General features: G+C 48.2%; 1 protein-coding gene across 1 annotated transcript; it reads right to left on the bottom strand.

Moving 5' to 3' along the window:
• Window positions 1-123: 123 nt before the first annotated feature.
• On the bottom strand, window positions 124-27,884 carry ACAA1 (acetyl-CoA acyltransferase 1). Its single transcript, XM_055414629.2, has 12 exons — window positions 27,614-27,884; window positions 27,321-27,414; window positions 25,988-26,045; window positions 5,745-5,824; window positions 5,402-5,444; window positions 3,668-3,766; window positions 2,785-2,865; window positions 1,390-1,580; window positions 1,060-1,239; window positions 900-955; window positions 646-791; window positions 124-376 (listed from the first exon to the last, which is right to left on the bottom strand). The coding sequence occupies exons 1-12, from the start codon at window positions 27,782-27,784 to the stop codon at window positions 301-303; spliced, it is 1,275 nt and encodes a 424-aa protein (XP_055270604.2). The 5' UTR covers window positions 27,785-27,884; the 3' UTR covers window positions 124-300.
• Window positions 27,885-27,910: the final 26 nt, after the last annotated feature.

Raw genomic sequence — 27,910 nt, 5'->3', positions numbered from 1 at the left:
GTCCTCAGGGCTTATCCGAGGGTGGGTCCGCCCGGGCAGAACCAGGGCAGTTAGTGTTCAGATGGAGCAGAGGCAGGACCAGCCTAGTGAGAACTGACCCCGCGGAAGAACCACAAACACCAAGGCAAGACAGCACGTTTACTGATCTGCGCTCCTCACGCACAGCGCCTTGCCCTGGGATCACGCGGTGGCCTTGTGGGCTGGGTGACACAGACCCGCCTTCTGGGTCTCCTTGCCGTCCCTCCCTTGCTGCAGTGCTGCTGCGGGAGCACTGGGCTGCACCTCCACTGTGGGCTGCCGTCAGTTTCCGGGGAATTCAAAGACAGCGGCGGCTCCCATGCCAGTCCCGATGCACATGGACACTACCCCATAGGCCCTGGGGAAGGAGACATTCAGGTTGGCGGGGAGGTACAAAGGGTGGAGGCACGGCCACCAAGCTCTCGCTGGGAAGGCTGAGCTGGGCGTGCCAGGGCCTTTGTGAGCCCAGAGGACGCCAGACCTCATGGCGTGTCGGCCCCAGCCTGCCCCCAGGAGCACGCACAGGAGACAGATCCTGTTGCAGGCCAGGATCCCCTGTCTCCTCAGCTTGGAGTATGTGGGGGTACTTTACACCTCCCCCCGACCCCCCCACGGGGCCAGCCTCACCTCTTCCCACGGCGCTTCAGCTCGTTGAGCAGCGTGATGACCTGTCGAGCCCCCGTGCAGCCCAGCGGGTGGCCCAAGGCCACTGCACCCCCCAGAGGGTTCACCTTCTCAGGGGGGAGTTTCAGCTTCTCCACACAGTACACAGCCTGGGGGGAGGTGGAGCATCAGCTGCGGGCCCCTCTCTGGTCCCCTTTGCCCCTCGCCCCCTGGCTCCAACGGGGGGCCCCAGGCCACACTGCAAAACAAAGGCTCACCTGACTGGCGAAGGCCTCGTTGATCTCAAAGATGTCCACGTCGTCCACCGTCAGCCCTGCAGGCCCAGGGAAAGACCTGAGCTGAGCCAGCAACCCCCTTAGCAGGATCCTTAGTCTCCCCAGGGGCCCTGCCCCGTCCATGGCCTGTAGGCCGTCTTACCTGCTTTCTGCAAAGCCACAGGGATGGCGTAGGCAGGACCAATGCCCATGATGTCAGGCGGAACCCCAACCACCGCATAGGACCTCAGGACCCCAAGGATGGGAAGGCCCAACTCTTCTGCCTTGGACCTCCTGGCCAGCAGGATGGCAGCGGCCCCATCACTCACCTGGCTAGAGTTTCCTGGAGGCAAAGCACAGGGTTGGGGGGCCTGGGGGCCACGCTGAGGTGGTCCACACCTTCCCCGTCCACCCTGCCTGGTGGCTCCAGCACCCAGAGGAGAACACCCGGCATGAAGCAGCCCCTTCCTCCCCACCCCCAGCTCCGTCTCACCAGCCGTGGTAGAGCCCCCATCCTTAAAGGCAGGCTTCAGCTTGGCCAGGCCCTCCATGCTGGTGCTGGGGCGGATGCCCTCGTCCTGGGCCACAGTGACGCTTTGCTCTGTGCCCTTGTCGTCACGGACCGTGGTGGTGACAGGCACGATCTCAGCCCGGAAATAGCCCTGGCTCTGGGCTCTGGCTGCCCTGCCAGGACCGTGGACAGCCAGGCTCAGGCTCCCATGGGGTTACCTTCCTTCCTGGGGTCCCTCCCTGCGGCCCCCACCCCTTTGAGACAGACGTGCAAGCTCAGGCTGCTAAATGCGGGGACACACTTGCCTCAGGGGAGTATGGAGAGGGCCTGGTGTGGGTCCCCCTACTACCTGGGGAGTGGGAGCCCAGGGCGTCACAGGGCCTTTCTGGTCATCAGCCTTATCAGATCCTCAAAGGGGGAGGTTTGAGCAGGGGACTCCCCTCTGAGCCCTTCACCCAAGAGGGATTAAGCCAACCTGAGGCTGGAGCCCCAGGAATATTCATGCTGGCTCTATCATCTTTTCTGTTCCCTCCCATCAGCTCAATCCCATCTGTTTCCTGTGTTTGCACATATTTAAAATGACACAGGGACTTCCCTGTGGTCCAGCTGCTACAATTCCGTGCTCCCACTCCAGGGGGTCCAGGTTCAATCCCTGATCGGTCCATCCGACACGCCACAGCCAAATAAATACTTAAAAAATGATAAAAATGGCATACACTACACTCCTGGAGGAACCTTAGTATGTAAACAGTGTAAAAGCATAAGGCATTTTAGGGTGATCATTTTAGGGTGATCAATCATATGCAAAGGCCCAGCAGCATTCCCAGGGAAGAAGCCAGCTTCTTTACCCGACTCCCTAGTGAGAGTCTGAACCCAGTGGCTAAGAACCACTGCCTCAAAGAGGCCCACCTGGCTGGAGGCCAGTCCTTCCACAGCCCTGTACACCAGGGGAAAGACGCTCAGTAAACAGACTATAACGGGACGCAGTGCTAAGTGCACAGCGGCGCCAGCCCTGGGCCACCTCCCCACCTGGGCAGGAGAGGCTTGGAAACCACTTGCCGTCCAGCAGCAGCCTAGGGAGGCTCCATCTGACACCACCTATGTGCCAAGTCGCCTCAGTCGTGTCTGACTCTGCAAGCCCACGGACTGTAGCCTGTTCCTCTGTTCATAGGATTCTCTAGGCAAGAATACTGGAGTGGGTTGCTATTTCCTCCTCCAGGGGAGCTTGCTGACCCAGGGATCGAACCCGTGTCTCTTATGTCTCCTGCATTGGCAGGCAGGTCCTTTACCACTAGCACCACCTGGGAAGCCCACTTAGAAAAGCCTCAAAAGCTCACTCTCCAGCCCTTTCAGCATCTCACCCTAGACAGGACTCACTTTTGCTGGGAAGCCAGTGCAAAGGAATCTTGCTTCTCCCGCGAAATGCCAAACCGCTCAGCCACGTTCTCTGAGGTTATCCTAGAACACAGACGGGGAACACTGAGTCTGTGTGGGGCCCGGGGCTGCAGACGGGGCGGGGGCAGGGAGACCTGTGTCTCAGCGACACCAGGGGCACAGGCAGGAGTCACCGTAATTGGGACACTAAGCGTGTACACCAGAGACCAGCACACAGGAGGGCTTGGGCAGGGCGCCAGCCGGCCTGGCCACCATCTCCTGCGCCTCAAGGGAAACTGCTTTCCTGTGAGGAGACGACGACTCCCAGGTCCCCACGGGAAGCCCACACCCAGCTTTCTGCTCCCCGGAGCTTCAGCCTCCCCACATCACAGAGCCCCAGCGCGACCTTTGGCCCGGGCTTCCCTCAGAGAGGCTTCCCTCTGAGATGGTCCCCGGCTGTGGAGGCGGCCGTGCATCCCCTCACACGTCCTGTAGAGCCAGGACTCCCTGCCCACGGCCCCGGGGTGGCACTGGCTGCAGTGCTCAGCGGCTCTGCAACTATGGCGCCTTTGATGCCACCCTGTCAGGGCCCAATGTCCTCACCGGCGTGGCCAGTGGGCAAATGCCTCCCGCTTCCTCCACTTTTGAGGCCAAGGTTTTGGGGTGCAGCTGCCATCGGTCCTTGTATGACTGAGCCCCTTAAGGTGGAAGTGATAGGCTGGGCCAGGCTTGGTCCACCCAGGGGCACAGAGCGCACTGGGGGCCTCAGGAAGCCCCATCCCCAGAGGCCCTGCAGAGTAAGCCAGACCTGAGGTGGGGCCACAAGGGGATCCCAGCTCCTGAAGCCCTGCTCCGGGCCAGGCAGGGAGCCGAGGCAGGCACTCACCCCATAGGAATCAGGCAGTCTCTGGCATTCTTCTTTTCCCCTAGGCGTGAAGAAATATTTCCAGGGTTCCCTCTGTCACTCAGGGACATGGACTCCACCCTGAGGAGGAGGAGGTGATCAGTAGGCTCCCCACAGACAGCTGGGTGCTGGCAAGCGCTGGGAAAATAGCCAGGGAGCCCCAGGCCAGCCAGGCAGAGCTGGGGTGCAGGGCTGCTGAGCCCCGCCTCCACCCCGACCACCGCACAGTCCACGCACCCAGGCAGGGCCTCACTTCCCTAAGACAGCTGCTCCTTCAGCCAGCCCAAGGAAAGCGGCCTAGCACTGGCTACAGTGGGAAAAACATGTCTAAGAAGCCCAGGCCCTGCCGTCAGGGGCCACAAATCCAGAAGAGACCAATATTCTAAAAGCCGCGTGTCAAAGAGCAAGCTGACCCGCGTGGACGAGGAGGTGCTAGGAGCCAAGGGGAAGGTTGAGATCTTGGGTTAGTGTGGTCATGAAGGGCTTCCAGGAGGTGGCAGACTATAAGGCTTCAAAGGGTGGTAACACATAACTTTGCACGCTTTTCATGTGCCCAGCACTATTTGAAAAATCCTCCCAAGTATCAGAGCGCTATGAACAATGCCAGGCCCAGAGAAGCCAAGTTAACTTGTCAGTGGGGACAAAATATAGGTAGTCGGGCTCCAGAGCCCACTGCCACCTACAATATCATGAGCCACTCGTCATGAGCAAAGTCTGGGGAACAGCCCGCCTGTGACACGGGGGACTGTCCTGGCCCAAACCCTTAAACCCTGTAATTTGGTCTTTCACCTACTTAGGGACTCATTCCCCGTCAAACTCATGAAGGCTCCAACCTTCTCCTCAGTCAACACGCACCCCCATCCATCTTCCAATGAGAGAGCGAGAAGCCCGGGGGCAGCCTGGCCAGTGGCCTTTGCCCGGCCAAAGTCCCTGCGGTGTGGTCTCTGGGTTTATTTACAATTGCTGACACGAGGCAGTAATCGGTGCCAGTGCCAACTGGCACAGCTCCGAGATGGTCCAGCAGGGCTCCGATTAAGAAATGCTCTGGAGAGGAACTAAGAGGCAGAGCGAGCGGGTCAGGATCCTGGGGCTGCCGGCCCCCCAAGCCTGCCGAAGCCCTGAAGGGGCCTGCGCTCCCAGCACCAGATGCCCACCCCAGCCTCCCCTCCCTGGGAGTGCCGCCCAGTTCACATGGGGCTCCGTGTGCTGCAGCTGAAGAGGGAGTCACAGCTGACAGGGACCAAAGCACCACAGATCGGACTGTTCCTTAGCGCCCAGGAGGCAGCAGAAGCTTCCACCTTGGACGGGGCAGGGGACAGACAGCCTGTTAAATGAACAAACTAGTTCTACAGCAGGCAGCCGTCCTGGGCTTTTGGGAACCAAAACTGCTTTTTCCACTCTCAGCAACCATCACGAATCAACAATGGTTGCCACAGACGGGAACCCAGTGCTGTGTTTCTCAAAATGCTTGCCCACATCTCCAGCCTGACAGATTAAGAAAGTTCTTCAAAGCCAGTTTCCTCTGGTGTTGAGAGGTGTGAGCAGTTCCCAAAAAGCCAGAGCTGGGGGCTGATTCTAAGCAGAATCTGTAGAAACCAACTCACAGCCAGCTGCCTGAAAGGGCTGCAGGGAGAAGCATGAAATCATAGCCTCTGAGAATTCAGGAGAGGAACATTAGTTTCATTGTTACAAGTCCCGGCAGGAAGAAATTCTTACCCACAAGCCATGCCAATGTCATAAGACCCATTTCTGATGCCACCTGCAATAAAAGCATTTTATAAACATCCTTCCCCAGAGGCCGTCTGTCTCGAGAACAGGGGAGCCTCTTCCCCACCTGGCCTCTAAGGGGGACTCAGCCCCAGCCTCCGAGATGGAGACCCAGGAGTGCTCAGAAAAAGCTGGGGGCTGCAGTGGGGGGCTCTCCTCCACATTTTCTGTGGGTACAGTCCTCTCAGAAATTATTGCTTGCCCCGCAGGCAAGGACGCTGCTGACCCACACCCATGGAGCCAGGACTGAGGCCAGGTCGTAGCCATGGGTGCCCACCCAGTCACAACTTACCAGCTATGCTGGCCACTGCCTGGAGCCCCGACGAACACTGTCTATTGACAGTTGACAAAGGCACAGTCTCCGGGATGTCACTGGAACAAAAAGCAAGGCAGTCAGCCCCCTCACTGACCAGCTCTCAGGGAAAGCAGGCCTGGGCTCCTGGCCCCCTGACTGCCCCTCTGTGGGGGAGGTGGGAGGAGGTCGGACAGAAAGACCAGGGGAACAAACAGGCAGCCCTGCCTGCACTCCAGGCAATTCACACTGAGCAAACCCATCTCTGCAGGCGCTTGCGGCCCAGGGCCCTGCAAGCACATGCCCTTCCATCCAGTGATTCTCCTCAACCAAGGCCAAGCACGGCCCCAAGGCAAGAGAAGGCTGGCTGGGCCTTGTCCTGCCTTTGAAGGTTCAAAAGGGAAAACTGTACATCCCTCTTTCTACTACAGCCAGGGTCTCCAACCCTCAGGCCATGGATGAGTGCCAGTCCCTGGCCTGTTAGGAATCGGCCTGCACAGCAGGAGGTGGGTGACAGGCTGGCAGGCGAGTGGCGCTTCATCTGTATTTACAGCCGCTCCCCATCGCTTGCACTACCACCTGAGCTCTGCTTCCTGTCAGATCAGCGGCAGCCTTAGATTCTCATAGGAGCTCAAACCCTTCTGTGAAGTGGGCACGCGAGGGATCTCGGCTGTGCGCTCCTTCTAAGAATCTAATGGCTGACAATCTGAAGTGGAGCGAGGCAGTGAGGCAAGGGTGGGGAGTGGCTGCAGATACACATCCATCATTAGCAGAGAGGTCTGGCCACACAGAGGAGCTACGGATTCATATCAGAGCCCTATCAGTGAGTGGCAAGCGACAGTTAAGCTGCGTCTGGTGGCAGAAGTCAGAATCTGACACTTCAGTCTGCCTGTGGCTCGCCCATTATTTTACTGACCACTTCCGTCTGCGCCTCTTTCCCACACTCTGCGCCTGTCTCAGTTTTCGTAAGCCCACAAGCTAACCCTAGCCAAAATGAGTAGAAAACAAACATCGCTGGAGAGCTGCTTTAAAAGGTGGGAAGACCCAATGATGAGAGAGCAGAAGAAGCTTAAGAATGCCAACAAAAAAGAAAGCTGCATTTAAAAGAAAATACCAAGAGTCCTATTTAAATTACAGGTTCATTACAACAAGTGACTCACATTTTCCAAGCCTGCTTTGTAAATATGTGGTGACCAGCTATCCAACAAAGCTAAAAAAAACCTTCAAAACTGCTTCACCACATGGAGACCAAGCACCCTGCATTAAAAGACAAGCCTTTGGGACTTCCCTGGTGGTAGAGTGGGTAGGAATCTGCCTGATAATGCAGGGAACACAGGTTTGATCCCTGGTCCAGGAATATTCCACATGCCTCAGAGCAACTAAGCCCATGTGCCACAACTACTGAAGCCCATGTGCCTAGAGCCCCCGTTCCACAACAGAGTAGCCCCCGTTTGCCACAACTAGAGAAAGCCTGGGTGCATCAACGAAAATCCAGCGCAACCAAAAGGACAGACAGACAGACAAGCCTTTGGCATTTTCACAAAGAAAAAACTCGAACACGAAGAACAGAAGCAATTGCTGAAGCCTGCCACTCACTGCATCAAATGGACCTGTACTGACAGCATCATTCGTAGTGGCTAACCTTATAGCTCGGAGAAGGCAATGGCAAGCCACTCCAGTACTCTTGCCTAGAAAATCCCATGGACAGAGGAGCCTGGTGGGCTACAGTCCACGGGGTCGCTACGAGTCGGACAAGACTGAGCAACTTCACTTTCACTTTTCACTTTCACATGTTGGAGAAGGACATGGCAACCCACTCCAGTGTTCTTGCCTGGAGAATCCCAGGGATGGCGGAGCCTAGTGGGCTGCCGTCCATGGGGTCGCACAGAGTCGGACACGACTGAAGTGACTTAGCAGCAGCAGCAACCTTATAGCTAAAGTTAAGAAGCCCTTCTCTACTGGTAAAGAGTTGATCCTGCCTGACATCTGTTGTGAACTTTTAGGGGAGAGGCTGCAGTTTGAATGGTGGCACGTGTTCCTCTTTCAGACAGCACCATAACTAGACAAACTGATGAAAATATTAACAGCAGCGGATGGTGTGCTATGTGCTGTGCTCAGTCGCTCCGTCATGTCCGCCTCCTTGCAACCCCATGGACTGCAGCCCGCCAGGCTCCTCTGTCCATGGGATTCTCCAGGCAAAAATACTGGAGTGGGTTGCCATGCCCTCCTCCAGGGGAATCTTTCCAACCCAGGGATCGAACCCAGGTCTCCCACATTGCAGGCAGATTCTTTACCATCTGAGCCACCAGGAGAGCCCAAAACAGTTGTTAGAGAGGATAAATGACTCACCATGGTACACAGACCAGGTTGATAAGTCTATCGAATTTGACAACAAAGCAAAGTGCTTGTCTGTGCAATCTATTTTTTAGGAGGATGTGTATGAGGATATTTTATGTGCCCTTCTGTTGGCAACCACATTACAGTTGCAGAACGATTCAAATCTTTGAATGATTACCTATCAGGAAAACTGAATTGGTCTTTTTGTGTCAATATATGCATGAATGGAGTAGCTGCCATGACTGGTGGCTTTCTGGTTTCATTACTCAAGTCAAAGAGGTAGCTTCTGAATGTGAGTCTACACACCTCATCATCCATAGGGAATGAAACTCAAGCTGGAATCAAGATTGCCGGGAGAAATATCAATAACCTTAGATACACAGACAAACTAAAGAGCCTCTTTAAGATCATGGCATTCAAACCCATCACTTCATGGCAAATCCGTTCCGTTCCGTTGCTCAGTCATGTCCAACTCTTTGAGACCCCATGGACTGTAGCCTACCAGGCTTCTCCGTCCATGGGATTCTCCAGGCAAGAACACTGGAGTGGGTTACCGTTTCCTTCCCCAGGGGAACTTCCCGACCCAGGGATCGAACCCGGGTCTCCCGCATTGGAGGCAGACACTTTAACCTCTGAGCCACCAGGGAAGCCCCCATAGATAGGGAAAAAAAATGGAAACAATGACAGACTTTATTTTCTTGGGCTTTGAAATAACTACAGACAGTGACGGCAGCCGTGAAATTAAGACACCTGTTCCTTGGAAGAAAAGCTATGACAAACCTAGACAACATATTAAAAAGCAGAGACATCACTTTGTTGACAAAGATCCGTCTAGTCAAAGCTATGGTTTTCCCAGTAGTCATGTACAGATGTGAGAACTGGACCATAAAGAAGACTGGGGACCAAAGAATTGATGCTTTTATTTATTTTTTTTTAAATTTATTTTTTATTGGAGGCAAATTATTTTACAATATTATATTGGTTGGTTTTGTCACATGTTGACATGAATTCGCCCCAGGTGTACATGAGTTCCCCCTCCTGAACCCCCCTCCCACCTCTCTCCTCCCTTTATCCTCCCTCTGGGTCATCCCCACACGCCAGCCCCGAGCATCCTATAACATGCATCGATCCTGAACTGGTGATTCATTTCACATATAACAACATACATGTTTCAATGCCATTCTCCCAAATCATCCCACCCTCACCCTCTCCCACAGAGTCCCAAAGACTGTTCTATACATCTGTGTCTCTTTCGCTGTCCCGTATACAGGGTTATCATTTGCATCTCTCTAAATTCCATATATATGCGTTAGTATACTGTATTGGTGTTTTTCTTTCTGGCTTACTTCACTCTGTATAATAGGCTCTAGTTTCATCCACCTCATTAGAACTGATTCAAATGTATTCTTTTTAATGGCTGAATAATACTCCATTGTGTATATGTACCAAAGCTTTCTTATCCATTCGTCTGCAGATGGACATCTAGGTTGCTTCCATGTCCTGGCTATTATAAACAGTGCTGCAATGAACATTGGAGTACATGTGTCTCTTTCAATTCTGGTTTCCTTGGTGTGTATGCCCAGGAGTGCGATTGCTGGATGATATGGTAGTTCTATTTCCAGTTTTTTGAGGAATCTCCACACTGTTCTCCATAGTGGCTGTACTAGTTTGCATTCCCACCAACAGTGTAAGAGGGTTCCCTTCTCTCCACATCCTCTCCAACATTTATTGCATGTAGACTTTTGGATAGCAGCCATTCTGACTGGTGTGAAATGGTATCTCATTGTGGTTTTGATTTGCATCTCTCTGATTATGAGGGATGTTGAGCATTTTTTCATGTGTTTGTTAGCCATCTTTATGTCTTCTTTGGAGAAATGTCTGTTTAGGTCTTTGGCCCATTTTTTGATTGGGTCATTTATTTTTCTGGAATTGAGCTGAAGGAGCTGCTTATATATTTTGGAGATTAATCCTTTATCAGTTGCTTCATTTGCTATTATTTTCTCCCATCCTGAAGGCTGTCTTTTCACCTTACTTATAGTTTCCTTTGCTGTGCAGAAGCTTTTGATTTTAATTAGGTCCCATTTGTTTATTTTTGCTTTTATTTCCAATATTCTGGGAGGTGGGTCTTGGAGAATCCTGCTGTGATTTATGTCGGAGAGTGTTTTGCCTACGTTCTCCTCTAGGAGTTTTATAGTTTCTGGTCTTACATTTAGCTCTCTAATCCATTTTGAGTTTATTTTGGTGTATGGTGTTAGGTAGTGTTCTAGTTTCATTCTTTTACAAGTGGCTGACCAGTTTTCCCAGCACCACTTGTGAAAGAGACTGTATTTTCTCCATTTTATATTCTTGCCTCCTTTGTCGAAGATAAGGTGTCCATAGGTGCATGGATTTATCTCTGGGCTTTCTATTTTGTTCCATTGATCTATATTTCTGTCTTTATGCCAGTACCATACTGTCTTGATGACTGTGGCTTTGTAGTAGAGCCTGAAGTACGGAAGGTTAATTCCCCCAGTTCCATTTTTCTTCCTCAAGATTGCTTTGGCTATTCGAGGTTTTTTGTATTTCCATACAAATTGTGAGAGTATTTGTTCTATTTCTGTGAAAAATATCGTTGGTAGCTTGATAGGGATTGCATTGAATGTATAAAGTACTTTGGGTAGTATACTCATTTTTACAATATTTATTCTTCCAATCCATGAACATGGTATATTTCTCCATCTATTAGTGTCCTCTTTGATTACTTTCAGTAGTGTTTTATAGTTTTCTACATACAAGTCTTTTGTTTCCTTAGGTAGATATATTCCTAAGTATTTAAGTCTTTTCGTTGCAACAGTGAATGGAATAGTTTCCTTAATTTCTCTTTCTATTTTCTCATTATTAGTGTATAGGAATGCAAGGAATTTCTGTGTGTTGATTTTATATCCTGCAACGTTACTGTAATCATTGATTAGCTCTAGTAGTTTTCTGGTAGAGTCTCTAGGGTTTTCTGTGTGGAGGATCATGTCATCAGTGAAAAGTGAAAGTTTTACTTCTTCTTTTCCAATTTGGATTCCTTTTATGTCTTTTTCTGCTCTGATTGCTGTGGCCAAAACTTCCAGAACTATGTTGAATAGTAGTGGTGAGAGTGGGCACCCTTGTCTTGTTCCTGACTTTAGGGGAAATGCTTTCAGTTTTTCACCATTGAGGATAATGTTTGCTGTGGGTTTGTCATATATAGCTTTTATTATGTTGAGATATGTCCCTTCTATTCCCACTTTCTGGAGGGTTTTTATCATAAATGGATGTTGAATTTTGTCGAAGGCTTTCTCTGCGTCTATTGAGATAATCATATGATTTTTATTTTTCAGTTTGTTAATGTGTATTACGTTGATTGATTTGCGGATATTGAAGAATCCTTGCATTCCTGGGATAAAGCCCACTTGGTCATGATGTATGATCTTCTTAATATGTTGTTGGATTCTGATGGCTAGAATTTTGTAAAGGATTTTTGCATCTATGTTCATCAGTGATATTGGCCTGTAGTTTTCTTTTTTTGTGGGATCTTTACCAGGTTTTGGGATTAGGGTGATGGTGGCCTCATAGAATGAGTTTGGAAGTCTCCCTTCCTCAGCAATTTTCTGGAAGAGTTTGAGTAGAATAGGTCTTAGCTCTTCTCTAAATTTTTGGTAGAATTCAGCTGTGAAACCGTCTGGACCTGGGCTTTTGTTTGCTGGAAGATTCCTGATTACAGCCTCCAGTTCCGTGCTTGTGATGGGTCTGTTCAGATTTTCTATTTCTTCCTGGTTCAGTTTTGGAAAGTTGTACTTTTCTAGGAATTTGTCCATTTCTTCCAGGTTATTCATTTTATTGCCATATAATTGCTGATAGTATTCTCTAATAATCCTTTGTATTTCTGTGTTGTCAGTTGTGATCTCTCCATTTTCATTTCTAATTTTATTGATTTGGTTCTTCTCCCTTTGTTTCTTGATAAGTCTGGCTAGTGGTTTGTCAATTTTATTTACCTTCTCAAAGAACCAGCTTTTGGCTTTGTTGATTTTTGCCATGGTTTGTTTTGTTTCTTTTGCATTTATCGCTGCCCTAATTTTTACGATTTCTTTCCTTCTACTGACCCTGGGGTTCTTCATTTCTTCCTTTTCTAGTTGCTTTAGATGTAGAGTTAGGTTATTTAGTTGACTTTTTTCTTGTTTCTTGAGGTGTGCCTGTATTGCTATGAACTTCCCCCTTAGCACTGCTTTTACAGTGTCCCAGAGGTTTTGGGTTGTTGTGTTTTCATTTTCATTCATTTCTATGCGTATTTTGATTTCTCTTTTGATTTCTTCTATGATTTGTTCATTATTCAGCAGTGTGTTGTTCAGTCTCCATATGTTGACATTTTTATTAGTTTTTCTCCCGTAATTGAGATCTAATCTTACTGCATTGTGGTCAGAAAAGATGCTTGGAAAGATTTCAATTTTTTTGAATTTACCAAGGCTAGATTTATGGCCCAGGATGTGATCTATCCTGGAAAAGGTTCCGTGTGTGCTTAAGAAAAAGGTGAAATTCATTGTTTTGGGGTGAAATGTCCTATAGATATCTATTAGGTCTAACTGGTCTATTGTATCACTTAAAGTTTGTGTTTCCTTGTTAATTTTCTGTTTAGTTGATCTATCCATAGATGTAAGTGGGGTATTAAAGTCTCCCACTATTATTGTGTTATTGTTAATTTCCCCTTTCATACGTGTTAGTAATTGTCTTACATATTGCGGTGCTCCTATGTTGGGTGCATAAATATTTATAATTGTTATATCTTCATCTTGGATTGATCCTTTGATCATTATGTAGTTTCCTTCTTTGTCTCCTTTCACAGCCTTTGTTTTAAAGTCTATTTTATCTGATATGAGTATTGCTACTCCTGCTTTCTTTTGGTCTCTCTTTGCATGGAATATCTTTTTCCAGCCCTTCACTTTCAGTCTGTATGTGTCCCTCGTTTTGAGGTGGGTCTCTTGCAGACAACATATATGGGGGTCTTGTTTTTGTATCCATTCAGCCAGCCTTTGTCTTTTGGTTGGGGCATTCAACCCATTTATGTTTAAGGTAATTATTGATAAGTACGATCCCGTAGCCATTTTCTTTATTGCTTTGGGTTCGAGTTTATACACTCTTTCTGTGTTTCCTGTCTAGAAAAGATCCTCTAGCATTTGTTGGAGAGCTGGTTTGGTGGTGCTGAATTCTCTCAGCTTTTGCTTGTCTGTAAAGCTTTTGATTTCTCCTTCATATTTGAATGAGATCCTTGCTGGGTACAGTAGTCTGGGCTGTAGGTTATTTTCTTTCATCACTTTAAGTATGTCTTGCCATTCCCTCCTGGCCTGAAGAGTTTCTTTTGAAAGATCAGCTGTTATCCTTATGGGAATCCCCTTGTGTGTTATTTGCTGCTTTTCCCTTGCTGCTTTTAATATTTGTTCTTTGTGTTTGATCTTTGTTAATTTGATTAATATGTGTCTTGGAGTATTTCACCTTGGGTTTATCCTGTTGGGGACTCTGGGTTTCTTGGACTTGGGTGATTATTTCCTTCCCCATTTTAGGGAAGTTTTCAACTATTATCTCCTCAAGTATTCTCTCATGGTCTTTCTTTTTGTCTTCTTCTTCTGCGACTCCTACGATTCGAATGTTGGAGCGTTTAACATTGTCCCAGAGGTCTCTAATATTGTTCTCATTTCTTTTAATTCGTTTTTCTTTTTTCCTCTCTGTTTCATTTATTTCTACAATTCTATCTTCTAGCTCACTTATCCTGCCTTCTGCCTGTTATTCTACTGTTTGTTCCCTCCAGAGTGTTTCTGATCTCATCTATTGCATTATTCATTGTATATTGACTCTTTTTTATTTCCTCTAAGTCCTTATGAAACCTTTCTTCCATCATCTCAATCCTTTTCTCCAGGTTATTTATCTGTAACTCCATTTTGCTTTCAAGATTTTGAATCATTTTCACCACCAAAATTCGAAATTCTTTATCAGGTAGATTCCCTGTATCTTCCGCTTTTGTTTGTGTTGGTGGGCATTTATCTTGTTCCTTTACTTGCTGGGTATTTCTCTGCCTCTTCATCTTGCTTATACTGCTTTGCTTGGGGTGGCCTTTCCCTCTTCTGGCCGTTTGTGGAGTTCTCTTTATTATGTAGTTTCCTCGCTGTGTGTGGGGTTGGACAAGTGACTTGTCAAGGTTCCCTAGTTATGGAAGCTTGTGTCGGTGTTCTGGTGGGTGCAGCTGGATTTCTTCTCTCTGGAGTGCAATGAAGTGTCCAGTAATGAGTTATGAGATGTCAGTGGGTTTGGAGTGACTTTGGGCAGCCTGTATATTGAAGCTCAGGGCTAGTTTCCTGTGTTACTGGAGAATTTGCGTGGTATGTCTTGCTCTGGAACTTGTTGACCCTTGGGTGGTGTTTGGTTTTAGTGTAGGTATGGAGACGTTTGATGAACTCCTATCGATTAATGTTCCCTGGAGTCAGGAGTTCTCTGGTGTTCTCAGGATTCGGGCTTAAGCCTCTTGCCTCTGGTTTTTGGTCTTATTCTTGGAGTAGCCTCTAGACAACTCTATCTGTCATTTCCAACGTGGTTCCCTCTGTTTTAGCTTCTGTTTGCTGGTCTCTTCAGTGTCTAATTTCCACCCTGATACTAGGGGGTGGGTGGACACTTTTTAAGGCTCAGTTGTTCAGTCCTGTTCTGGGAAGGGAGGAACACTGCAGACGAATATCTCCGGCGTCTGTGGGGAGTGCTCACTGCGTCTTGGTCACACTCGGTTTGCCCCTGCTCGCAGCACGTGTGTTGAGCCAGTCTACACTGCAGAGGCTCTAGGTTGCTCTGCCGGGAACTGTCCAAGGCCGGCGCCGGGTTGTATGCACTTCCCAGGTCTGAGCTGCTCAAGTTCAGGTTCTCGGGTACTCCACAAAGGCGCAGACTTGGTTGGGCCTGCGTTTTGTGCCTTCCCCAGTCCGAGCAGTTCAGGGGACCAGGTGTTTGGTGAGCACGGTCGCTGCGACTTATTGCCTCCCCAGTCCCTGCCACTTGGTTTTCTGGGTGTACAACCGGTGCACCTTCTCAGGGGGATATCGACTGGCCCGAGCCCAAGAAGTCCTGATTAGCAACAAGCCTGCCTGCAGTTTGTATCGGATGTCTTTCTGGGGCCGCGGTTGCCCGCTCCGGCTCTGGCTGCCCTCCCTGCCTGTCTCGGCGGGGGATGCGGGATGGGCCGACCGCAGCCGGCTCACTCTGCTCAGTCCTTTGTTCTGTGAGCGGGGCTGGGGAGTCTTAGGTTAGAGCTTTTCGCCTTTTCGCGGGGAAGCTATCCCAGTCTGCTTTGCTATCCCCAGTTCTCTCAGGTTGTTCTCACAACATTCAGGCCCAGTCCTCTCTCTAAGCAGTTCAGCCGGCTCCTCCCTGCCCAGCCCCCGCTTGCTAATGGCGTATGCAGGCGTCTGCGCTGCTTCTCCGCTGGGAGTTACCGTTTGGCGGGTAATCTGTGGGTTTTTAAAAAACTCTTAAAAAAAAAAAGAGGGTTATGTGGTCCTCTGAGATTCCAAGGCTCGCCACAGATTCGCCAGTGAGAGTGTTTCCTGGTGTTTGGAAACCTCTCTTTTTAAAGCCTTCCTTCCCGGGATGGAGCTCCGTCCTTACTTCTTTTGTCTCTCTTTTTATCTTTTATGTTTTTTCCTACCTCCTTTCGAAGACAATGGGCTGCTTTTCTGGGTGCCTGATGTCTTCTGCCAGCATTCAGAAGTTGTTATGTGGACTTTACTCCGCGTTCAAATGTTCTTTTGATGAATTTGTCCGGGAGAGAGTGGTCTCGCCGTCCTATTCCTCCGCCATCTTGTTCCTTCTCCTCAGAATTGATGCTTTTAAACTGTGGTGCTGGAGAAGACTCTTGAGAGAGTCTCTTGGACAACAAGGAGATTAAACCAGTCAATCCTAAAGGAAATCAACCCTGAATACTCATTAGAAGGGCTGATGCTGAAGATGAAGCTCCAATACTTTGGCCACCTGATGGGAAGAGCAGATTCATTGGAAAAGACCAGGAGGAAAAGGGGGTGACAGAGGATGAGATGGTTGGAGGGCATCACCAGTTCAATAGATATGAGTCTGAGCAAGCGCTGGGAGACAGTGGAGGACAGGAAAGCCTGGCGTGGTGCAGTCCCTGGGGTCTCAAAGAGCTGGAAAGACTGAGCAACTGAACAGCACCGGGCTCTGTGAACTCAGTGCCCGCAGAGCATCTCCTGCAGCCCAGACAGGTCCCACCTCTGCCGCTGAGAACTCGGTGGGCATGCACACGCTGAGGCGGAGCCAGGGCAGAATCTGAGCTGCGCCACAGACCCCCAGGGGGTCCAGATCCATAACGACTGCAACCTGGTCCCTGACTTCAATGGATGGATGCTGGTGGCCTGGGGAAAACAATGCCTGAGAGGCACAGGGCCACCTGCGGCATTCCCAGTTACAATGGGGCTGAGAGAGGTGCCAATGTTGAGAGCTCGCACATGGGTGAGAGGCGACAACAGAGCGCACCTGCGTTGAACAGCTCCGGAATAGGAGTACTCAGTGGTTTCTGAGTGGGAGTGCTCCAGCCCCGCTTACCCCATACCGCATATCACAAACACAGTTGGCTTCTACTCCAACACCTAGGGAGCAGACCCCGCCCTGACAGCCTAGTGACACCCACAGAGCAGAGTGGAGGCCCTGATCGATACCCAGTGCAGGCTCAGTCACACCTCCTATCAGAGGGGACAGTGGCCAGTACACACTAAGGAACGAGGTGGCAGACATACGATAAAGAGAGTTCTTGCACCAACAAATATTAAACACACGCAGACTACATAGAAGTTCCCACATAAAAAGAGCCCCCCGAGACAGTCTGAGGGACTGGCCTTAGAAGGAAGAACCCCCAGATCATTTGGCCTTGAAGGCCAGCAGGGCCTGAGTGCAGGAGCACAGGGCTGGGGGAACAGAGGCCCCCCCGCCACCGTGAGGGCACACAGCCGCTTTCATGCGCACTGGGGCCCAGCTTAAAGCAGCCCCTTTACAGGAACCTGGGCGAGGCCCACCTAGTGGTCTCAGAGGGTCTCCTGGGGAGGCGAAGGGTGGCTGCAGCTCACAGGCTGAGGTTCAGGACAAGCACAAGGACAGTAAAGGCTCCAGGGAATACTGATGGGCGTGAGCTCTCCCAGAGGTCCCCATTTCGCCACCAAGACCAGGGCCCACCCAACAGTCTGCAGGCTCCAGTGCTGGAGAGCCTCAGGCCAAACAACCAACTCTATAGGAACACAGCCCCACCCACTCATCAGAAGACAGGCTGCCTGGGCTTCCCAGGGGGTCCAGTGATTGGGAATCTGCCTGCCAATGCAGGGGACACGGGTTCCATCCCTGGTCTGGGAAGACCCCACATGCTGTGGAGCAACCAGAGCTGTGTGCCACAACTACTGAAGCCTGCAGCCTAGAGCCCATGCTCCACAGCAAGAGAAGCCTGCAACTGCAAGCGGGGAGTAGCCCCCACTTGCCTCAAAGAGAGAAAGCCCACACGCAGCAATGAAGACTCAGCACTCAACACAGGAAAAACAATTTAAAAAGCAACAAATAACATACAAGGGAATCCCCGTAAGGTTATCAACTGATTTAAGGTTATTTCAGCGGCAACAATGCAGATCAGAAGACAGTGAGTGGCTCAATATATTTAAAGTGATGAAAAGGAAAAACCCACAACCAAGAATACCCAGCAAGGTTTTCGTTCAGATTCAATGGAGAAATCGAAAGCTTTACGGACAAGCAAAAGCTAAGAGAATTCAGCACCACAAAACCAACTAATTCCCTAACAAGAAAATTTAAAAAATGGGAAAGCTCTCCAATAAAAGCAAACAAAGTAATAGGAAATCATCCATACACAAACAGGATGGCAAAACCCGCAATCATGATGGTCCAGTGGTTGGAGATCCGCCCTGCAGGGGATGTGAGTTCGATCTGTGGTCCCGGAACTGAGATCCCACATGCCATGGAGCGACTAGGCCCACACACCCCAGCTACAGAGCCTGAGCACCACAATAAAAAGTCCCACATGCCACAACTAGGACCGACACTGCCAAATAAATAAAATAAATTTTTAAAAAAAATCAGCGATCATGAGAAGAAGAGAGTGCAACTGAAGGAAATGGGAACAACATTTGAAATTAAGAACCAGCAACTTAACCTTGTACGTACATAGATCGCTGCATCGAAACCTCATGGGAACTGCAAACCAAAACTACAACAGATTCACACACAGAAAAAGCAACCCAAACACAACGCTAAAGATAGTCATCAAACCACCAGAAAAGAAAGCAGAAGAAAGGAAGACCAACAAAAACAAATCCAAAACAATTACAAAAATGGCAGTAAGGTGGGGGCGTGGAACGTCCCTGGTGGTTCAGGGTTTGAGAAGTCACCTTCCAATGCAGGGGATGTGGGCGTGATCCCTGATCAGGGAACTAAGAGTCCCACAGGGCAACTAAGCCCATGCACCACAACTAGAGACAAGCCCTTGTGTCACAGTGAAGATTCCACGTGCCAAAACGAAGACCTGATGCAGCCAAAGAGAAATAAAAAATATTTTAAAAAAGAAAACGGCAATAGGAACACAGGTACGGATAATTACCTCACATGTAAACGATTTAAATGCTCCTACCAAAAGACACAGACTGGCTGAATGGATACAAAAACAAGACCCATATACATGCTATCTATATGAGACCCATTTCAGACCTAGGGACACATACAGCCTGAAAGTGAGGGAGTGGAAAAAGATATTCCATGCAAATGGAAATCAAAAGAAAGCTGGAGTAGCAATACTCATATCAGGTAAACTAGACTTTTAAGAAAAGACTGTTACAAGAGACAAGGAAAGACAGTATATAATAATCCAGGGATCAATCCGAGAAGAAGACGTAACAATGTTAATATATATGCACCCAACACAGGAGGACTTCAATGTTTAAAGCAAATGCTAACAGCCACAAACGTGAAAACTGAGCATGAAACACGCTCAGTTCGGTCATGGCCACTGCTGTGGGAGGTGGGACAGGCCTGCCAGGGGCTGGGCAGTCTCAGCCTGACCCGACCCTGTGGACAGTCCATCACCAGACTGCACACTCACACAGACGGGGAGCTTACCACCTCTCACAGGAGGACAGATCCTCCCGTTGACTCCTGAGGGTCCTCTTGACCCTGGTTGTGAGAGGCACCGTGGTACAGGCAGGGTACCAGAGTCTCAGGTTCGAACCTCAACTCTGTCAATGCCACTACTGTGAAGCCCTGGCCAAGTTACTCAATCTCTGAGCCCCAGCTTTCTCATCTGCAGGCTTTCAAGAAACAGAACCTGCTCTGGTAGGTCAAGTCAGCCAGAGCACCTCCACCCTCACCTCCTCCCCATATGGCCCACTCCAAAGCCAGACAGGATATGGAGGGTCCCCTGCCACTCGCAACCCTCAGGACATCACAGCCAGTTTCTTCATTTTATAGCCAGGCAGCTGAGGCCCAGAGAGGCAAAGGGACTTCCTGCAAGTCACACAGCCAGTGAATGTGGGATGGAATCAGGACTGACCCCAGATTGGGCAACAATTCTTACATGAAGCTGCGAACAGTTCTTCCGCAGAGATTGGTGACACCTCAAGAACAGAATCATACGTGCAAAGCAGAGAACACTAGGACAGGCTGACCAAGGCTGATACAATTCACAGCTAGAGATTCCACAACACTGGTTCCAGCCAGGAGTCTCCTGGCGTACGACTGCTAAATACTGGCTTCAAACAAACCCATGGGAGCCACAGACCAGACACTGCGATAAGACAAGATCACTTTTCTCCAGTTGTGAAGTGTGGGTTCAGTAACACTGCACACTCAAAGGCCTTTTTTTAATGGAAATGTCCTGACGCACACAGAAGTAGAGAGAATAATATAATGAACTCCCACATATGAATCGCCCAGCTCCCGCTGTTGTCAATGTTGGTCAATAGTGCTTCCTTTCTCCCCCTCCCACATCTTCCCCAAGGCTGGAGTGCTTAAAGCAAATCCCAGATGCGTCCTCTCACTAGTAACCTGTTCAACCTGCCCAGCCAACAAATGACATTGTTTTTATATAACTTCCATGCCAATGTCACACCTAACAAAAAATAACAATAACCTTTAAATAATCTAACATTTAGTCCATGTTCAAGTTTCCCAGATTGTGTCAAAGATGTCTGTTTGCAATCAGAAGAGTGCTCACAAAAATCATTTTGCTCCAAATTCTACAACTATGGCACTTCACACGTTCTACTTCCAAGAAGGACTATAAGAGGCACAGAGTTAGGAAATGCAACTTCTTAAAAGCTCCAGCTGTGTGCTGGACACAAATGAGCTCACAGTAGGCCCTCAAGATGAGGCCAGGTTCCCTCTTAAACTCTGCACCTGGTCCAGCAGCCCTGTGCACCATGGAATATTACTCAGCAATGAAAAGGAACAGGCTTATGATACAACAATGTGAATAAAAGCTACAAAGAATTATGCTGAGTGAAAAAAGCCAATTCCAAAGGTTACAACTGGTGTGGTTCCCTTTATATACCTTTCTTGAAATAAAATTACAAAAAGAGAGAAGAGATTAGTGGTTGCCAGGGATGAGGGAGCAGAGGAGTGAGAAGGAAAGTGGGTGTGGCTATAAAATGGTTCTTGTGGTAGTGGAAATGCTCTGTAATTTGATAGTATCAATGTCAATATCATGGTTGGGAAATTGTACAATAGTTTTTCAAGATGTTCCCACTGGGTGAAGCTAGGAAAAAAGTACATGAAGGTCTCTGTATTCTTTCTTAAAACTGCATATGATTATCTCAAATACACTATTTCAAAATAAAAAGTTTAATTTTAAGAAAAAAGGGGGGAAATCAACAGTAATACAATAATAGTAAGGGACTTTAACACCCACTTACACCAATGGGGCAGATGACCCCGATAGAAAATCAGTAAGGAAACAGAAGCTTTAAATGACACAGTAGACCAGATGGACTTAATTGATATTTAGAGAGCATTCCATCCAAAAACAGCAGAATATACTTTATTTTTAAGTGCACATGGGACATTCTCCAGGACAGATCACATCTGGGCCACGAATCAAGCCTCGGTAAATTTGAGAAAATTGAAATCATATCAAGCATCTTTTCCAGCCACAATGCTATGATATTAGGAATCAATTACAGGGAAAAACTGTGAAAAACACAAACACACGGAGGCTAAACAACATGTTACTAAACCACCAACAGACAACTAAAGAGATCAAGGAGGAAATTTAAAAAACACCTAGAAACAAATGACAATCAAAACACAGCAATCCAAAACCTATGCAATGCAGCAAAAGCACTTAAAAGAGGAAAGTGTACAGTGATAGTCTTATCTCAGAAAACAAGAAAAATTGCAAATAAACAACCTAACCTTATGCTTAAAGCACCTAGAGAAAGAAAAGCAAATAAAACACAAACTTAGTAGAAGGAAAGAAATCATAAACATCAGAGGAGAAACAGAGATGAAGAAAACAATACGAAAGATCAATGAGAGTAGCAGCTGGTTCTTTAAAGATAAACAAAATTGATAAATAGCTAGACTCGTCAGGAAAAAAGGGAGTGGGCTCAAATCAATAAAATAAGAAATGAAAAAAGTTACAACTGATATCAAAGAAATACAAAAGATCATAAGAGACTACTACAAGCAATTATACACCAATAAAATGGACAACCTAGAAGAAATGGACAAATTCTTAGAAAGGTACTACCTTACAGCTGAACCAGGGAGAAATGAGAAACACAAACAGACCAATTACAAGTACTGAAATTGAAACTGTGACTAAAAAACTTACAACAAACAGAAGTGAATTCTTCACAGGTGAATTCTATCAGACATTAAGAGTTAGCACCCATCCTTCTGAAACTCCTGCAAAAAATTACAGAGGAAGGAGCACTCCCAAGTTTATTCTATGAGACCACCATCACCCTGATACTAAAACCAGACAAATACCAACAACAAAAACGAAAATTACAGGAATTCCCTGGTGGTCCAGTGGTTAAAAATCAATCCACCTGCCAATGCAGGGGACACGGGTTCGACCCCTGGTTCGGGAAGATTCTGCATGCTGCAGGGCAACTAAGCCCGTGGGCCACACCTACTGAGCCTTCTCTCTGGAATCTGCAAGTCACACCTGAAGCCACCACGGTGAGAAGCCCACGCACCATGATGAAGAGCAGGTCCTGCTCACTACAACCAAAGAAAAAAGCCTGCATGCAGCAAGGAAGACACAGCGCAGCCAAAACTAAAATTCTTTAAAAATCTGTTATTTATCTTTAAATTTTAAAATTATTTTTGGCTGTGCTACAATGAGGTATCATTTCACACTAGTCACAATGGCCACCATCATCAAAAAGTCTACAAACAGTAAATGCTGGAGAGGGCATGGAGAAAAGCAAACCCTCCTATACTGCTGATCTGAATGTAAACTGATACAACCACTACGGAAAACAGTCTGGTGGTTTCTTAAAAACTAAATATAAAGCTAACATATGATCGGCAAGCCCACTGCTGGGCATATATTTGGAGAAAGCCATAACTCGAAAAGATACATGTACTCCAATGCTGACGGCAGCACTATTTACATTTAGCCAAGACATGGAGGCTACCAAAATATCCATCATCAGAGGAGTGGGTGACTATGTGGCACATATGTACGATGGAAGACTGTTCAACCACAAAAAAGAACAAAAGAACGCCATTTGCAGCAGCATGGACAGACCTAGAGACGATCATACTAAGTCAGCGCAAGAGAGAGAGAGACAGAGAGAGACAAATATATGCTATCACTTATATGTGGAATCTAAAAAAATGATACAAATGAACCTATTTACAAAACAGAAACATACTTAGAAAACAAATTTATGGTTACCAAAGGGGAAAGGTGGGGGGAGGGATAAATTAGGAGTTGGGGATTAACATATACACACTACTATATATAAAACAGGTACATCATGAAGGACCTACTATATAGCACAGGGAACCTGACTCAATAATCTGTAATAACCTATATGGGAAAAGAATGAATATATTTATAGGTATAACTGAATAATTTTGCTGTACACCTGAAACGACCACAACATTGTAAATCAACTGTACTCCAATTAAAAAATAAAAAATTTAAATTTAAGAGTTTAAAAATAACAAATCGTGGATAGGGCGTGCAGGAAACAGAACCCTCCTACATTCTTCGTGGGAATGTAAATTGGTGCAGCCACTAAGGAAAACAGTATGCAGGGTACTCAAAAAGCTAAAAATTGCCTTGCCATATGATTGAGCAATTCCACTCCTGGGCCTATATCCATTCAAAACTATAATTTGAAAAGATACATGTATCCCAGTGTTCACTGCAGCATCATTTACAATAGCCAAGACATGGGAGCAATGCAGACATCCATCAACAGACGAGTGGATACAGAAAATGTGACAGGTATATACAATGGAATACTATTCAGTCATAAAAAGAATGCAATAATGCCACATGCAGCAACACGGATGGACCTAAACAGAGACTGTCAGACTGAGTGAAGTCAGTCAGACAAAGAAAGCCAAATATATGATATCACTTACATGGAATCTACAAAAGGACACAAATGAGCTTCTCCACAAAACAGAAATGGACTCACAGAAAACAGACTTGTGATGGGGCGGTGATTAGGGGAAGGATGGCATGGGAGTTTGGGGCTGACAGATCCAAACTATTATATAAAAATGGATTAACAACAAGGTCCTACTGTATAGCACATGGAACTATATTCACTATCCTGTGATAAACCATAATGGAAAAGGATATTTTTTTTAAAAAAGAATGTGTATATTAACACATATATATGGAATATAGCAAGAGGATAACGATAACCCTGTATACGAGACAACAGCAGAGACTCGGATGTGTGGAGCAGTCTTTCGGACTCTGTGGGAGAGGGCAAGGGTGGGATAATTTGGGAGAATGGATTGAAACATGTATATTATATGTGAAACGAATCTGACGTGGTTGGGGGCTCCCCACCTCAACACTCTGTGGATTTAAGAAGCCGTTCCTTCCGGAAGTGTATAAACTAGCCTGGGATAGAACCTGCATGCTGAATTTACTAATTAAGAAATGAGAAACCAGAACTATAAAGGTGGCAAAGAAATACAAGAAACTATTCTTAAGTAATATTTTAAAACTTTGAACAGAGTTACAGATTTTACCATTTGTTATAAACTGGTATATATAATTTAACCAGAACCAAAAGAAAATTAGTATTGTGAAAAAATAAAAATAAAAAGAATGTGTATATATAAACATGTGTAACTGAAGCATTTCGCTATACAGTAGAAATACAACATTGTAAATCAACTATGCTTCAATTTAAAAAAAAGAATGTTTAAAATATGAGGCCAGAAACCATCCTTACTCTCAGCCTTTATGTTCCCATCATTCTCTGTGGAAAGCCTGTTCCCAGCTGGACAAAGATCCCTGACAGGTACTAGGTATTCTAACATCCCTCCTTCTGGTGGGCTCCCCCAGGCTTTCACACTGGTGTCAGCCCTGGAAGCTGGTGGAGCCACCTCTGCCAATGTAATTTGAACTGGCCATGGGCACAAAGTCCTGGGCAAATCCAGAGACCCATGGACTTAGAACCTCGGGGTGAGAGTACCCTGCTGATTCTAGTGTGTAACCAAAGTTGGGAACCTCTGGACTAGTGTCCAGGCCAGGTTTTGCTGAGACATTCTTGGGTGGAGAATGTCCTAGGCACCTATAGCCTGTTTACCCTTCCCAGGTCCCCTAACAAACACCCTACTACTTACTGCCCTTCGCCCAATCCACCCAGTGTTCAGTAAACACTGACTCAGTGTGAGGGATGCTGACACGCTTATAATACAGCGCCGAGAGGACGCCCGACCACACACAGAAAGCGAATTAACTAGCCGCATCTACAGCAACAGAGCAAGAAGCAAAGCACATCAAAAGGAAGCAGACAGCCAGCGACTGGAAAAGAAGTGGCCCTCTTGCTAAGCCTGGGTGCTCAGGGAAGTCTGGTGAAAATGACACTGTCTGGGCAGAGTTTAACCAGCGAGGAGAAGGGCGGCAGGGATAGTACCGCATGGGGACAGACTGACCAGCTTAGGGAAAGCAGTGGGCAGACAGGATGGCTTAAAGCAGCAGCAGCAGCAGGTAGATAAGACTGGAAGGCAAATCTGGAGCCAGATGGAGGAATCTTTTGAACTTGAGGCTAAGCAGTCTGAATGCCTCAGAGTCTCCACATCTTTTCTCATTTTCCGGTTCCTGTTATTGCTTCTCCATGCAACTGGAATTATAGAGCTAAGTGGTTCTTAAATCGACACATGAAGATAATTTAAAGCTCCTCCCCCACCTTAGGACAAGAGGTAAAGGGCAATTCACCAGGGTACCTTCTGGGCAACCCCTGGATTCTGGCCCATTCCCAAGTCTCTGGGGATGGGCTGCTTTGGAGGCGCCAGCTTGCCCAACTAGCACTTAAAAAGCTCTCTTCAGTGTTCCAACCTGAATATTCATCTGACAAAAGGGCAGAGTTCACACTTACAAAAGCCAAAGCAACAAGTTGACTTAGGCTTAAGGAAGATTAGGCCACAACGAACATTCTGCTCCAGGCCCAAAGGCTGTTTGTCCTGGCTCCGCACCAGTAAACACACCCTCCTTTCCAAGTAGGGAAAAAGTAGCATCCAGAAAAACAAGAGTGCCGAGCACCCTGGCTGTGTCTGGGGTCCACCAGATCCTGATCTCCCACCAGCAAGCTGAGTTCGCTGGGGCCAGAGCCCAAGTAAGAGTCTGAATAGCCCAACCCAGAGCAAGAACTAGAAAAGTTTACCTGAGAAACTGGGCGATTCGGGCCATGAGCACTCCGGCTCCAGGCTGAAGTACATTTCCTGTGGACAACAAACCTCTAGTCAGTGCCAGGTGGTGCTTTGGGCACTAACGTACGGCTGTGATGATCAGAGAAGGGGCATTCCAAATCCTCCTTCAGAACCACTGGAATGTCAAGGTCTGGAGCAGGGTGAGCCAATTACACAGCAGCATGTCCTGGTCAGACACTAGATCCAGTCCCTGAGAGGCCCACGATCCACTGCCCATGCACCCTGCTTTTCCAAATCAGCACACTCTGGGCAGGTCGCCTGCCTTTAAAGGTAACATGGAAAGAAGAATGTAGTGCAAAGTTTGAAGTCGAAGGAGGCAGTCCTGTCAGTTAGGAAAGTGTTTCTGAAAATGCACACCTCCCTGAGTGGCCTCCACCTACTCACACTCCAGGGGTTGAACAGTGATCCCCCACCTAGGGGTGGCACCTCTATGATGGAACTCTTAGAATGTTAGGCTCCGGGCTAAGGTGGGAAGCAGAGTGGAGGAAACAGATTAGACTAAAGGTCAAGAGGCCCTAGATTCAGGTCCAAGCTCTGCTACAAATCCCCTAGGCAGTTTCTCCATTTTTAACTGCAAAGCTGGACTTTGATGGTTTTTCGATGCTCCTTCTGTTCTACCCTGGCATAGACAGTACATCAGGATGGGTAGAGAAACCCAGTCTCCTTTCTTTTCAGTTCAGTTGCTCAGTCGTGTCCAACTCTTTGCGACCTCATTAATCACAGCACGCCAGGCCTCCCTGTCCATCACCAACTCCCGGAGTTCACTCAAACTCATGTCCATTGAGTTGGTGATACCATCCAGCCATCTCATCCTCTGTCATCCCCTTCTCCTCCTGCCCCCAATCCCTCCCAGCATCAGAGTCTTTTCCAGTGAGTCAACTCTTCGCATGAGGTGGCCAAAGTATTCGAGTTTCAGCTTTAGATTCAGTCCTTCCAATGAACACCCAGGACCAATCTCCTTTAGAATCCTGTCTCTTAGGGTGTTCTCAAACCCTGGCACCAAGACTCTGGCGTGGAAATGTTTGTCCCTTGCGATTCCTACTTCCTATCATACTTAATATGAAGAATATGCTTGGAGCCGGCACAAAAAGTTCCTGGAAGCGGGGGTGGGAGGGTGGTGGAGTCTATAGCCCTAAAGAGACGATTACACTTACCTGCGCGCAGTCCGTCGCCATTTCCCTCCCTGAAGACGCCTGGAAAGCGCCTGAATGGAGGGAGGTGTTTGAGGAGGGCTTTGACGGGATGGGAAGGCAAGGATCGAGCGCAGGGTCAGGGTAGTGCACTCACCCACGCAAATATCTCCCAGCTGGGCTGGGCTCAGCTTGACGTCCTGGAGAACCGCGGTCATGACGGCGGAGAGAAGCTCGTCGGGGGTGGTGTCCTACAGCCGAAAGAGCGACCGCTGGGATCCCGGGTCGGGACCCCAGCTCCCAAGGCCTCGCCCTCCCCCAGAGGGACAGAGCGGTCACAGCTCGGGCGCAAAGCCACCACCGGCGCCGAAGGGAAACGAACAGAGGAGCCAGACCCCAGCCCGCCCCGGGCCTCCACCTCACACCCGGCTCTCAGCCCAGGTGCCTCACCTTGAAGCCGCCGCGGCCCGAACGGCCAATGGCCGTGCGCCTCCCGTGCACCACCACGATATCCTCTGCGGACTCCTGCCGCGCGCCGCTCCAACACGGGGCGGCCTGCGGCTCCGGGTCCGAAGCGGGCCGGCCCTTCAGGTGACCCAGCACCACCTGCAGCCTCCGCATTGCGCCGCTCGGCCGGGGACACTCTCAGCCAGCCAGGAAGAGAGCGCAGCAACCAACAGACCGTGGCCAAGGCAGGCGCTGAACCTTATCTCTGACCCACGGAAATCTAAGCCCCACCCACCGACC

The sequence above is a fragment of the Moschus berezovskii genome, chromosome 24, assembly GCF_049115385.1.
Source record: "Moschus berezovskii isolate FMDL1 chromosome 24, NW_MosBer_1.0, whole genome shotgun sequence".
Lineage (NCBI taxonomy): Eukaryota > Metazoa > Chordata > Mammalia > Artiodactyla > Moschidae > Moschus > Moschus berezovskii.
Note: the sequence above shows the minus strand (reverse complement) of the source record. Positions and strands in the feature narration are given on the sequence as shown.

Bases quoted from the DNA above. Each gene is read 5' to 3' on its own strand.
- ACAA1 (XM_055414629.2), bottom strand. From the start codon at position 27,784: ATGCGGAGGCTGCAGGTGGTGCTGGGTCACCTGAAGGGCCGGCCCGCT. The intron at 26,046-27,320 runs GTGAGTGCACTA...TGTTGTCCACAG, and splicing joins GCTGGGAGATATTTGCGTGG to GAAATGTACTTCAGCCTGGA. The intron at 956-1,059 runs GTAAGACGGCCT...CTGGGCCTGCAG, and splicing joins TGTGGCTTTGCAGAAAGCAG to GGCTGACGGTGGACGACGTG.